Raw genomic sequence first — 13,792 nt, 5'->3', positions numbered from 1 at the left:
AAAACGCTGAAAAAAACATAACAAAAACACATAAAAAAAGCACCAAAACTGCAATAAAAATACTGAACAAAATGCCCCTGAAGATAAAGTTTTGCTTCAGATTTGTGACGCAAAAAAAAACATGATGTGTGAACATAGCCTAAAATGAATTTGGGGCCTATAGTAACCAATGAGAGTTAATTCTTATTTTTGCAACTACACTAGAAACATGAAACTTGACTGTGTCACTAATTAAATGTTATGTATTGTGTTTTAGATCTCACAGAAGAATTTATTACTCCGCTGTTTAACTTTTATAGAAGTATGGGCTCCCTTAATGTGACTGAGGCAGAATATGCTTTACTCTCTGCAATAACCGTGTTCTTCTCAGGTGCGTAAATATATTATTCCTATTTCTTATTTATCCTAATGCTAATGGTATTACTGTTTTAGAGCGATATTATTTCTGAATAAGAAAAAAAATAACATTTTATATTTTTAATAACAGATCGTCCATTCTTAAAGAACAAGAATGGTGTTGAAAAACTGCAAGAGCCACTTTTAGGAATCTTACACAAGTATTCAAAGATCTACCATCCAGAAGACCCACAACATTTTGCACGATTGACTGGACGCCTGACTGAGCTTAGAACCCTTAACCACAATCACTCAGAAGTACTGTTATCATGGAAAACCAGAGATACCAAGCTTACCTCATTGCTTTATGGTGGTTGGGACTTCCACTGATATCTTCCCTGAAACTGAAACACATGATAACCTAATTTATGGAAATCAGTTAAGATGTCGGACACTATTACTGACATATTAAAGTAGAGGCTAAAGGACCTCTACATCCTTGTTTCATTTTATGTGTTTTTGCATTCATTGTGTACTCCACGTGGAAGGAGAATTCTTTTCACTAAAAAAAGAAACAGTGAAACCTTTTTTTTACGCTTTTAAGTTTTTTATATCTTCAGTGTAGCTGTTTTAAGAAAACAAAGCATACTTATACTGATTTAATCCCAGAATAAAAAGTAAATCTATAATGTTTCATGGCAGCCTCATTCTCCATCCTGGTGGGTGGTGTGAACTTGTGGTTGGCTCACTCGCTCCTCAAATAAAACAATGTCAACCGCGGGGAACTTGCCAAATTGCAATATTGCTGTGTTTCCGGTTTGGCATAGCAAACTAGTATGGGACCCTCTGAATAAGTTACATTGAAGTGAAACAGTCACAGGAAAGCCCACTTTTTGATTTGCTGGTCGTAACATAATTAGTCAATAAATATGTTTACAATATTTCCAATGTAATTCTATAAAAAAATCTATGCCTCACTATTATGGCCTGTTCTAAATCCCTTTGTCTAGTAACAAAATAAATAAGCCATGAACCCTTTAGTATAAACATTTGACAAATTGTCTAGCTTGAATTTCTATCTTCTATCTGTATCAAGACTGTTGTAGAGTAGATCAGAGCTGTGTGTCATTACAAACACTTCTTGCAGCTTTCATCCCAAAGCAGTCAGTAAGGGGGAAGGGGAATAGAACAGAGATGAGAGTACCCTTAGATGAATGTTGTATGTGGTGTTTGTAATGACACATATCTCTGCTCTACACAGTAGGTAAAGCGAACACAGAGAGGAGCAGGGCTGTGAGCCATTACATGGCTCACAAAAGAAAACCTATTCTGAATTTCTGTGGGCGTGTTATTATTTTTCCTACAGGTCTTATCATTGATCAACATTGTGCAGGGGGAAAAAGTACATGCCACAAAGACAAATCTCTCCTGCCCTCTTGGTTGAAGGAGAAATTAGAATCTAAATTTACAAGCTAATATCTCTGCAACAGATAAGAAATAGAATAAAAACGTCTAGACTGCAGTTGCTGAAGAATCTCTTATTTCCACTCATCTCTGTATAATCATCTGGTTCAGAAATGTATGCTATGTAAATTGAATTTTTTTTCATTGATGTACGTACATTATAAGCAATTATAGTGTAGCTTTCATCTTGTAAGCCGCCATTAAGAAATTAAAACATTTTTTGGGGTACTATGGGCAAAAACGCCATGTTTCACCAGTTTTGATACTTGAGGTTTACATAGCATTCAAAAGGACATTGCCACAAGCCTTAATGGATGGTTATTCATACATGTATTTCAGACCACTGAGTGAACAATCAAATGATTTAATACTACCAGATCAGATAGAAATTGTTAAACAATATATTTTTATTCAATCTCACTGCAGAGATTCACGACGTATTAAAGATTTACGAAATCTAAAAAAAGCTGTTGCACTACAATGTTTAGTACTGTAAATCTCAGTTTACTGTCTTATGCTAGTTAGTAATAAGTTTACAACTCAAAATGGGAACAGACATTTAATTGCATAGTTTTTCATAGTACTCTTAATACTAGTTACTTAGAGGGTTTGTCCCCTTTCAGAAAATCTTTGTCCCCAGTCACAGTTTGTTATAATAAAACAAACCTCAGTTTACTACCTGTCCCTGGGTCCAGCACTGGGTCACTGGCGCTATTCCCAGGGTACGGTATTGTCAACAGTGCTGACGTCAAATCCACAGCGCGGCAACCAATCAGCTGCTTTGACCATTTAGACAGAACACCCCCTCGGAGCCACTGATTGGATGACGTGATGTCAGTGCCCCAGCTAATACTGTACTCCGGGAGCAGCACCAGAGCGATTGATGAGGGTCTAAGGATTGGTAGGATGTTTAAGTGGGTATAACGTGTAAACCTCTTTAAAGTAGACATTTCATTAGGACTCATCCTTTTTATTTATTTTTTTATATGAAGCATTAAGTCCTGTGTTCAGCAAAACTGCATGGAAGCCAATTATATTGGTCCTGTCTATGGTCAAGTACTCCAAATCCAGGCAGCTAGTTCCTGTCATGGAGTGAGTCGTAGAGTTTATAGAAAACCCCTTTTAGATTTGTATACAAATCAAGTCTCGTGATCAAAGCAAAGGAAATATAGGTTGGGACCTTGTGACATGTCATCTTTAAAAGAAAATTGTCTAAGTAAAATGTTTGACTTCCCTCATACAAAGGTTTGCGCACTTCCTGCTCTTTCTGGAAGAACATGTGAATGCTGCAGCCCATCACTTCAGCGGTCATATGTTTGTCCAGACAGCAGGAGATAGAGTGAACATGCGCCTTAGGGTATAAGTAAGGCAAGTATCACTAACTTTATACCACTGTGAGTCTTTTTTTGGCAAAATGTGAAAAAAAACTCCTTTTAAATATTACCGTAAGGCGCATGCAGAAACACTCATCTAGGTAGGTTCTAGTGTAACACATTCATACATACATTAGGCTAAATAATGATCCGGAAATGAACTTTCATGGGCAACAATTAAAAAGTGGGAGTATATATACAGTGCATTGTGAAAGTATTTGGCCCCCTTGAACTTTTCTACCTTTTGCCGCATTTCTGGCTTCAAACATAAAGATATAAAATTCTAATTTTTTTAGGAAGAATCAACAACAAGTGGGACACAATCGTGAAGTGGAATGAAATTTATTGGATATTTTAAACTTTTTTTAACAAATTCAAAACTGAAAAGTGGGGTATGCAATATTATTCGGCCCCCTTGAGTTAATACTTTGTAGCGCCACCTTTTGCTGTGATTACAGCTGCAAGTCGCTTGGGGTATGTCTCTATCAGTTTTGCACATTGAGAGGCTGAAATTCTTGCCCATTCTTTCTTGCAAAACAGCTCGAGCTTATTGAGGTTGGATGGAGGGCGTTTGTGAACAGCAGTTTTCAGCTCTTTCCACACATTCTCTATTGGATTCAGGTCTGGACTTTGACTTGGCCATTCTAACACCTGGATACGTTTATTTTTGAACCATTCCATTGTAGATTTTACTTTATGTTTGGGATCAATGTCTTGTTGGAAAATAAATCTCCGTCCCAGTCTCAGGTCTTTTGCAGACTCCAACAGGTTTTCTTCCAGAATGGTCCTGTATTTGACTCCGTCCATCTCTCCATCAATTTTAACCATCTTCCCTGTCCCTGCTGAAGAAAAGCAGGCCCAAACCATGGTGCTGCCACCACCATGTTTGACAGAGGGGATGGTGTTTTGAGGGTGATGAACTGTGCTGCTTTTATGCCAAACATATAGCTTTGCATTCTTTGCATTGTGGCCAAAAAGTTAGATTTTGGTTTCATCTGACCAGAGCACCTTGTTCCACATGTTTGGTGTGTCTCCCAGGTGGCTTGTGGCAAACTTCAAACAAAGACTTTTTATAGATATCTTTGAGAAATGGCTTTCTTCTTGCCAATCTTCCATAAAGGCCCGATTTTTGCAGTGTACGACTGATTGTTGTCCAATGGACAGACTCTCCCACCTCAGCTGTAGATCTCTGCAGTTCATCCAGAGTGATCATGGTCCTTTTGGCTGCATCTCTGATCAGTCTTCTCCTTGTTTGAGATAAAAGTTTAGAGGGACGGACAGGTCTTGGTAGATTTGAAGTGGTCTGATACTCCTTCCATTTCAATATGAATCTTTTTGTATCCAAATCCAGCTTTAAACTTCGCATCAACAGTATCTCGGACCTGCCTGGTGTGTTCCTTGGTCTTCATGATGCTCTCTGCACTTGAAACAGAACCCTGAGACTGTCAAGAGCAGGTGCATTTATACGGAGACTTGATTACACACAGGTGGATTCTATTTATCATTACCAGTCATTTAGGACAACATTGGATCATTCAGAGATCCTCACTGAACTTCTGGAGTGAGTTTGCTGCACTGAAAGTAAAGGGGCCGAATAATATTTCACGCCCCACTTTTCAGTTTTTAATTTGTTAAAACAGTTTAAAATATCCAATAAATTTTGTTCCACTTCACGATTGTGTCCCACTTGTTGTTGATTCTTCCCCCAAAAAATTAGAATTTTATACAGTCATATGAAAAAGTTTGGGCACCCCTATTAATCTTAAGCTTAATGTATAATAAAAATTGGTGTTTTTGCAACAGCTATTTCAGTTTGATATATGTAATAACTGTTGGACACAGTAATGTTTCTGCCTTGAAATGAGGTTTATTGTACTAACAGAAAATGTGCAATCTGCATTCAAACAAAATTTGACAGGTGCATAAGTATGGGCACCTCACCAGAAAAGTGACATTAATATTTAGTAGATCCTCCTTTTGCAAAAATAACAGCCTCTAGTCGCTTCTTGTAGCTTTTAATGAGTTCCTGGATCCTGGATGAAGGTATTTTTGATCATTCCTCTTTACAAAACAATTCCAGTTCAGTTAAGTTTGATGGTCGCCGAGCATGGACAGCCCTCTTCAAATGATCCCACAGATGTTCAATGATATTCAGGTCTGGGGACTGGGATGGCCATTCCAGAACATTGTAATTGTTCCTCTGCATGAATGCCTGAGTAGATTTGGAGCGGTGTTTTGGATCATTGTCTTGCTGAAAGATCCATCCCCTGCGTAACTTCAACTTTATCACTGATTCTTGAACATTATTATCAAGAATCTGCTGATACTGAGTGGAATCCTTGCGTCCCTCAACTTTAACAAGATTCCCAGTTCCGGCATTGGCCACACAGCCCCAAAGCATGATGGAACCTCCACCAAATTTTACTGTGGGTAGCAAGTGTTTTTCTTGGAATGCTGTGTTTTTTTGCCACCATGCATAACGCCTTTTGTATGACCAAACAACTCAATCTTGGTTTCATCAGTCCACAGGACCTTCTTCCAAAAAGAAATTGGCTTCTCCAAATGTGCTTTTGCATACCTCAGCCGACTCTGTTTGTGGCGTGCTTGCAGAAACGGCTTCTTTCGCATCACTCTCCCATACAGCTTCTCCTTGTGCAAAGTGCGTTGTATAGTTGACCGATGCGCAGTGGCACCATCTGCAGCAAGTTGATGCTGCAGCTCTCTGGAGGTGGTCTGTGGATTGTCCTTGACTGATCTCACCATTCTTCTTCTCTGCCTTTATGATGTTTTTCTTGGCCTGCCACTTCTGGCCTTAACAAGAACTGTCCCTGTGTTCTTCCATTTCCTTACTATGTTCCTCACAGTGGAAACTGACAGGTTAAATCTCTGAGACAGCTTTTTGTATCCTTCCCCGGAACAACTATGTTGAATAATCTTTGTTTTAAGATCATTTGACAGTTGTTTTGAGGAGCCCATGATGCCACTCTTCAGAGGAGATTCAAACATGAGAACAACTTGCAAGTGGCCACTTTAAGTAGCTTTTCTCATGATTGCATACAACTGGCTATGAAGTTCAAAGCTCAATGAGGTTACAAAACCAAAAAAAGTGCTTTAGTAAGTCAGTAAAAAGTAGGTAGGAGTATTTAAAACAAGAAAATGATAAGGGTGCCCATACTTATGCACCTGTCAAATTTTGTTTGAATGCAGATTGCACATTTTCTATTAGTACAATAAACCTCATTTCAAGGCAGAAACATTACTGTGTCCAACAGTTATTACATATATCAAACTGAAATAGCTGTTGCAAAAACACCAATTTTTATTAAACATTAAGCTTAAGATTAATAGGGGTGCCCAAACTTTTTCATATGACTGTATCTTTGTGTTTGAAGCCAGAAATGTGGCAAAAGGTAGAAATGTTCAAGGGGGCCAAATACTTTCACAATGCACTGTACTAATATGGTTGGGACTGTAATGTTGCCAGAACTTTCATTCAGCAACACTCAAAGGGGTATTGCGGTTTTGGCAAATAAAGGTTATCCTTCTTAAAATAAAAGGTGTACCACTTTTCAATGTACTATATACTCTATACAATTTATCATGCATTCAAGATCTCTTCTTGCAGTTATTCAATAAGCACCTTCATGTCAGCGGAGTAAAATCTATATTGTTCTGTGATAAAAAAAAACAGGACCAGGGTAGTAGTTAAGGAGTCCCTGAATCTAACAAACTCACCTCACCGGTGACCTCTCCGGCCGCCATCTGGTCCTCTTCTTTCTACCTTCGCATGCTGCATCTCTGGCCTCTTCACTTTAGGCCAGGCTCCCGGCTGTGTCCAGGTCAGAACTCACTGCGCGTCATAAGGTCACATCGTCATTGCAACCTTATGACACACAGTAAGCTCAGGTATGGACATGGCCGGACACCCTGGCCTGTAGTGAAGAGACCGGAGATGCGGCACCCCCGATAATGGATAGAAGAGGACAGGACAGCAAGGTGAGTATTGGCTAAAAAAACCCCTTAATACTCACCTCTCAGGCCCTCTTCTTTCTGCTCTTGTCGCATCTCCAATGCATCTGGCTGTGTCCAAGCCCTGAAGATCACTGCGAATCGTAAGGTCACAACATTGACGTCACAACATATTGACGTACAGTAATCTTCGAGGTCTGGACATGGCCATAATACCTAGCCTATAGTGATGAAGCCAGGAGATGCAGAGTGCCTGGCGATGAACAGGAGGACCATATGACGAGCAAAATGGTTACTGGTGAGTATTAGTTTTTGTTTTTCCCAGCCATGTTTCAATTTATGTAGAAATCTAGGTTACAAACAAAGCTACAGAACGTATCTAGTAACCAGGGGACTATCTGTTGAATTATGAGCGCTGTGTCTTTTTGTGAGCTGTGAATCAGTGTGTGCATCACATCAACATAGTCAGATTCTAATCCACTGGAAGTAAACAAAAAGGGTTTCAACTGAATAATGTCATGCCACAATCTTTAAAACCATAAATTAAAAAAAGGTGTAAATTCTATTTTTCTGCACTCCTTTTTATTATGCAATGAGTAACCTTTATTTGCTGAACAGGTAATGCCTCTTTAATGATTGAGGAATAGGGTACTGATTTAAGTCAGGCTGTATTTTGTAGATCACGGCTTTTTTTCTGAGGAAATAATGTTGGAATTATTGCATATGAACAATGTATACACATCATTATTAAAACTATATGTGAACATATACTTTGAACACTATTTCATAAAGGTATAGAATCCCTTTAAGAAATCTGTGTTGAATCTAAAAAATACTAAAATGTCTCTGTAAATTAAACTTTAATGTCAATGGCCTTGCTTTTGGTCTAGATGTGTGTAGCCATGTATGTAGCCATGTGCGATGTCTGCATGGCTACCCTATCAGACCTTTACATGGCATTTTGCACAAGGACTAGACTGTAAACAAAAAATCATGTCTAGCTGGGAGGCCAGAAAAGTGTGTCATTTTATTGTTTTAAATATATTTTTTACTTTTTTACTTTCCATTTTGCCTCTGAGCACATTTTTGGCCAGTGTAAATATATGAATTTCAAACCCTTAAAAAGAACAACCCCCCCCACCCAGTACTTACGATAAGTGAATTTATAAAAAAAAAATAAGAAAACATGATTTACAGTATTTGGCCAATAGCAACCAACTATGTGGAAAATTTTAGTGGCCTCTTACACATATTGGAAGATATTTCTTGATTACCCACAAGAACTGTATATTTTCTTTTAGTGGATTTGTTGTATAACTGTGAAATAATGAATTTAATTGGATTTTATGAGTCATTTGTTTTTTTTATATTTTTCTATTTTCATAAGATAACAGTTATATGGACCTATGTCATTTTAGGATTTGTATTGTAATTCATTTTACTTTATTTTGTATAATTTTTGAAAATGGAAATATAGCTGAACGTTTTAAAACAAGGAATGTTCCTTTTGTAATTCTTATCAATGATAAATTTGAAGGAAATGGGCAACCAGACAAAAAAACACTTATTTGTGTATTTATTTCCATTCCTATTAATTTTGTTTGAGATATCAATACCTTATCGTTATTCTCTGTGATATGTCATAATGTGAACCTACGGTACGTTGGTGGCACGTTTGTCGTAAACCTGTAGTATACAGTATATAGTATATGCAATTAAATTCATCTGGTTGATATAATTAATATGCCTGTAGATGTTTATTAGCCAGAAGTATGTTATAGTAGCATAATTGTGAAGCTGAGTCACTCTTCATGGCTAGGCCGTGAGACGGGATAGTCAAGGAGTCCGAAGTCAAAGCCAGGAGGGTACGTCATAAACAGAGGGAAGAGGCAAAGGCGTAGTCAGATTGCATTCCGTAGATCGGAATACCAGGAGGAAAGCAGATCAGAGCAGAAGGGGTTAAACAGATGGATGGTCAGAACAAGGTCCAAGGTCAGGCAACAGAAGATAAATAAACAGAACTCAAGGCACAGAGAATAAACCACACACTAGCTGAATGTACGTCTGGCAGAGATCTGGGGGAAATAGCTCAGTTAAGTAGCCATGGAAAACAAAAACAGTTGGAGCACCAATGGCGAAGAGCCTGAGGTTTGGGGGGGGGGGAGGGGGAGATGTTGTGACCACTTACCTGGTCCTGTTGTGCCAAGGAGCCCCGCACAACAAGGGAAAACACTTCCAGGTGGGAGTCTGTATGATGACCGCAGCTTAACAGGGACTGCTGTAAGGAGTTTCTTCCTGCTTCAGCGGTCACATGACCAGGACCGTGTGACCGAAGTGGGCGTTCCACAATGTCATCAAAGAAGGTCCTGTGGTAAGCTAGTTGCAAACAGAGCAGCTTCCATCGCTCTCCACAGGGGAGATTAGCAATCAAGAAGGAAAGAATTGTGCGGTGTTAGGGAAGTGCTAGCACAACTAGACAGGGAATTAAGGTTATAACACACAAACCTTTTATTGTTTAATATGCTCTCTAATGCCACGACGCGTTTTGATAGCAGAAGCTATCTTCCTCAGGTAGATGGGTATCGTTTCGATAGCAGAAGCTATCTTCCTCAGGTAGATGGGTATCTACCTGAGAAAGATAGCTTCTGCTATCGAAATGCGTCGTGGCGTTAGAGAGCGTATTAAACAATAAAAGGTTTGTGTGTTATAACCTTAATTCCCTGTCTAGTTGTTCTAGCGCTTCCTTAACACCGCACAATTCTTTCCTTGTCAGTTAAGTAGCCAGGCATAAACTTGCACAGCTTCTGGATACCCACAGTTGCGGTAGAAACTTCACAAAGCAGATTACATGAGATAACAAGCTTTTACTTCTCAGAACATGAGGTAAAGGAAAAAATGCACAGTCACACAGTACTGCACCAGGAAGTAAGAACAAAACATAAAATACAAGAGAGACCTTTTTTCTTTTACAATACAGTAAACAAGGAAACTTTACACATCGCCATCTACTGTCAGATCAGCATAAAGTCCTCCTTCACACAAACAAAGAAGTCCACAACTGTTGCATATACCAACACCCTTTCTCAACAGTAAGGACTTATTCAGTCAAACCCAATTTCTTCATTAGTCTATGATGTTTTTCAGCATTCAATGCCTTTGTGAAAATGTCTGCTGTCATATCTTCAGTAGGACAATATTCTAATTTCAGGATTCCTTGTTCCTAATGGTCCCTCAAGAAATGATACTTCACATCAATGTGCTTGGTTCTTGGGTTAACTCTTTCCATCTGAGCAAGAACAAGACATCCCTGATTGTCCTCATTTATTTTTGTTGGTTCCAACTGTGCTTGTCCTAGGTCTGTTACCAATTGTCTTAACCATAGAACTTCTTGACTTGCATGTGCTGCTGCAACATATTCTGCTTCTGTTGACGACAGCGTTAATATTGATTGTTTTTTACTAGTCCAACTAATTGGTCCACCTGAGAGAAAGAAAAAATAGCCACTGGTAGATTTTCTGTCAGTTGGATCTCCAGCCAAATCTACATCAACGTATCCAGTTAACATTAATTTATCACTTGTAGGCAGTTTCAGTTTAACATTGCTGGTTCCTTTCAAATAACGTATTACTCTCTTCACAGCATTCCAATCCACTTTATTTGGCTTGGACACTTTTCTACTCAGAATTCCTACTGCTGCTGCAATGTCTGGCCTTGTAACAGTCGCTAGATACAGTAGTTTTCTTATCACCATTCTGTACTCTTCATTATTTGGTAACACATTTTTCTCAATACTCATCTCTTTAACCGGTTCCCGACCGCCCACTGTAGATAAACGTCGGCGCTTGCCGGGCTCTGTGCAGTGCCGACGTTTAAAAACGGTGGGTGGTCTCGCAGTGCTCAGGACCCCCAGGGTCCTGCAAGCACTGCGATTCCGGTGCAGAGCGTTAGCTCTGACATGGTACATCATCGGGACCTGATTAGATCAGGTCCCAGTGATGTTAACCCTTTGCTGTCTTCTATATGCTGTGATCTATAGTGATCACGGCATATAGGAGACAGCAGGAAGAGAGGGGGTCGTCTTACTTACCTCCGAAGACCTCCGTTTCGTTTGAGGACCTGGGGTTGCTATGGCAGCTGGAGGTCACATGACCGCCTCCAGCTCTGCCATATATGGTGTCCTTCCTGTCTGACTTCAGCCTGTATGTAGCTGAAGTCAGACAGGAGACTCTGACTGAAAACAGTCAGTGAAGATCTCATATAATGTAATATATGTGTATTACATTACATGAGATCAGTGATCAGAAAAATAAAAATTAATGTCCCATACAGGGACTAAGTAAAAATGTAAAAAAAAGTAAAAAAAAAGTTTTTAAACTATTAAAAAAAAAAATCACAAAATAAATAAATAAAATATTAAACCAATAAATCCGTAAATTATTACAAAACCAAAAAAAGTACACATATTTGGTATCGCCGCGTCCGAAACAACCCGAGCTATAAAACTGTCACACTAATTAACTCCTTCTGTGCACACCGTAATAAAAATAAATAAAAAACGAAGCAAAAAAATATGCTTTTTCATCATATCGCCAAACAAAAAGTGGAAAAAAATGCGATCAAAAAGCAGAATAGAAATAAAAATGGTACCACTGAAAACGTCATCTTGTTCCGCAAAAAAAAGCCGCCATACAGCTCCATCAGCCAAAAAATAAAAAAGTTATAGCGCTCAGAATAAAGCAATGCAAAAAAAATATTTTTTTTTCTATAAAATTGTTTTATTGTGTAAAAGCGCCAAAACATGAAAAAAATACAGTAAGTGTAGTATCGCTGTAAACGTACTGACCCGAAGAATAACGCTGCCTGATCACTTTTACCACACGCAGAACGGCATAAAAAAAAACTCAAAAAACAATTCCTGAAGTGTTTGTTTTTGTTAACTTTACCTCCCAAAAAACCGAATAGAAAGCGATCAAAAAATGTCACGTGCCCAAAAATGGTTCCAATAAAAATTTCAACTCGTCCCGCAAAAAACAAGCCATCACATGACTCTATCGGCCGAAATATGGAAAAATTATAGCTCTCAAAATATGGTGATGCAAAAACTAGATTTTGCAAAAAAAGCGTATTTTAGTGTGTGACAGCTGTCAGTCATAAAAACCCGATATAAATCTGGTATCTCTGTAATCACACCGACCCGAAGAATAAAGTAATCTAATCAGTTATATCACACTAGGAACGGCATAAAAAATAAATAAAACAAATATTATTCACCTGCTACTGATTTGTTTATTATGTCTCCCAAAGATCCCAGTAAGGCTCTGCTCACATTTATCCTGTGCTCTGCGCTGAGCACTTACACCAGAGTTTCCGTGTAAATCTCTGAAATACGTGATTCAGCCAGAACCCATGATGGAAGATTCCCTGTAATGAGGCAGATATAGGCCACTGTGGATGCCGTCTAGCCTGGGATCCCACGGTATCATTTGTTTTAGGCGTGCATAAAAGTGCGGTTGGCCACAGTTTTGTGCACTTCTGAAAAAAAGGACACCACTAAACAGAGGCCAGACGGAGTCCAGAGTAACTCTGCTGCCTCATTACAGTGAATGGATCCTGCAGGGGTTTCATCTGAATTACATCACTTGGAAAATTAGATGGAAACCCCGATGTAAGTGCTCAGCCTAGAGCGCCGGATAAATGTTACGTAAAATGTTCCCAATAAAAGCTTCAACTCAGTCCTCAAAAAAAGCTAGTCCCCACTCAGGTCCATCATCTGTTAAAAATATAAGGGACTTCCAAGTTACTGGTAGCAGAAAGGCTCTGGAAAAGCAAAATGGTCCTTGCCCCCCAAAAGAAATTCAGAAAATTTTGTGCTCCCAAATCCAAATGCCTATTCTACAATAATTTGCTCTCCAATTGTCAAATAGCGCTCCTTCCCCCTCAAATCTCACCGTATGGCTAAGTGGTACGATACAGCCACATATGGGGTATTGACACTTTTAGAAATTGTGACACATTTCGGCACCATTTTTACCCATTGCCCTGTGTGAAAATGTAAAATCTGAGGGTAAAACATTTTTTTGTGGTAAAAATATAATTATGCTTTTTTCACTGCCCAATGGTATAAATTTAAAAATTAAAAAATGCTCACTACTTCCCTAGATGAATTCCTTGAGAGGTGTAGTTTACAAAATGGGGTCACTTGTGGGGGTTTCTGCTGTTTTGGCATGTCAGCGACTCTTCAAATGTGACATGGTGTCTGCTGCCTATCCCAGCCAACATAGCGCTCCTTTCTCTTCCGAACCCTGCCGTACACCAAAGCAGTGGTTTTCCCCCACATATGGGGTATCGGCGTACTCAGGAGAAATTGTACAACAAATTTCATGGTGCAATTTATCCTGTTACCCTTATGATAATGCAAAATTAGGGAATGAAAAACATTTTTTATGGGAAAAATGTGAAAATTTTATTTTTACGGCTCAATATTATAAACTTCTGTGAAGCAGCTGGGGGTGCAAGGTGCTCACCACACATCTAGATAAGTTCCCTAAGGGGTCTAGTTTCCAAAATGGTGGCACTTGTGGGGGGTTTCCGCTGTTTAGGCACATTAGGGGCTCCCCAAATGTGACATGGCGTCCGCTAATTATTCAAAC

General features: G+C 39.0%; 1 protein-coding gene across 1 annotated transcript in view; it reads left to right on the top strand.

Moving 5' to 3' along the window:
• Positions 1 to 4,827, top strand: part of LOC141226067 (bile acid receptor-like) — a 143,174-nt gene extending 138,347 nt beyond the window's left edge. The window contains exons 10-11 of the mRNA XM_073667125.1: positions 257 to 370; positions 488 to 4,827. Of these exons, the coding sequence (XP_073523226.1) occupies positions 257 to 370; positions 488 to 726 (353 nt within the window). The 3' untranslated portion in view covers positions 727 to 4,827. The remainder of the gene's footprint in view (positions 1 to 256; positions 371 to 487) is intronic.
• The last annotated feature ends 8,965 nt before the right edge of the window (positions 4,828 to 13,792 follow it).

Source organism: Phyllobates terribilis, unplaced genomic scaffold (genome assembly GCF_046119375.1).
Source record: "Phyllobates terribilis strain yellow unplaced genomic scaffold, ASM4611937v1 Scaffold_2__4_contigs__length_985480577, whole genome shotgun sequence".
NCBI lineage: Eukaryota > Metazoa > Chordata > Amphibia > Anura > Dendrobatidae > Phyllobates > Phyllobates terribilis.
The sequence above is the reverse complement of the archived record's forward strand: the minus strand, read 5'-3'. Positions and strand labels throughout refer to the sequence as shown.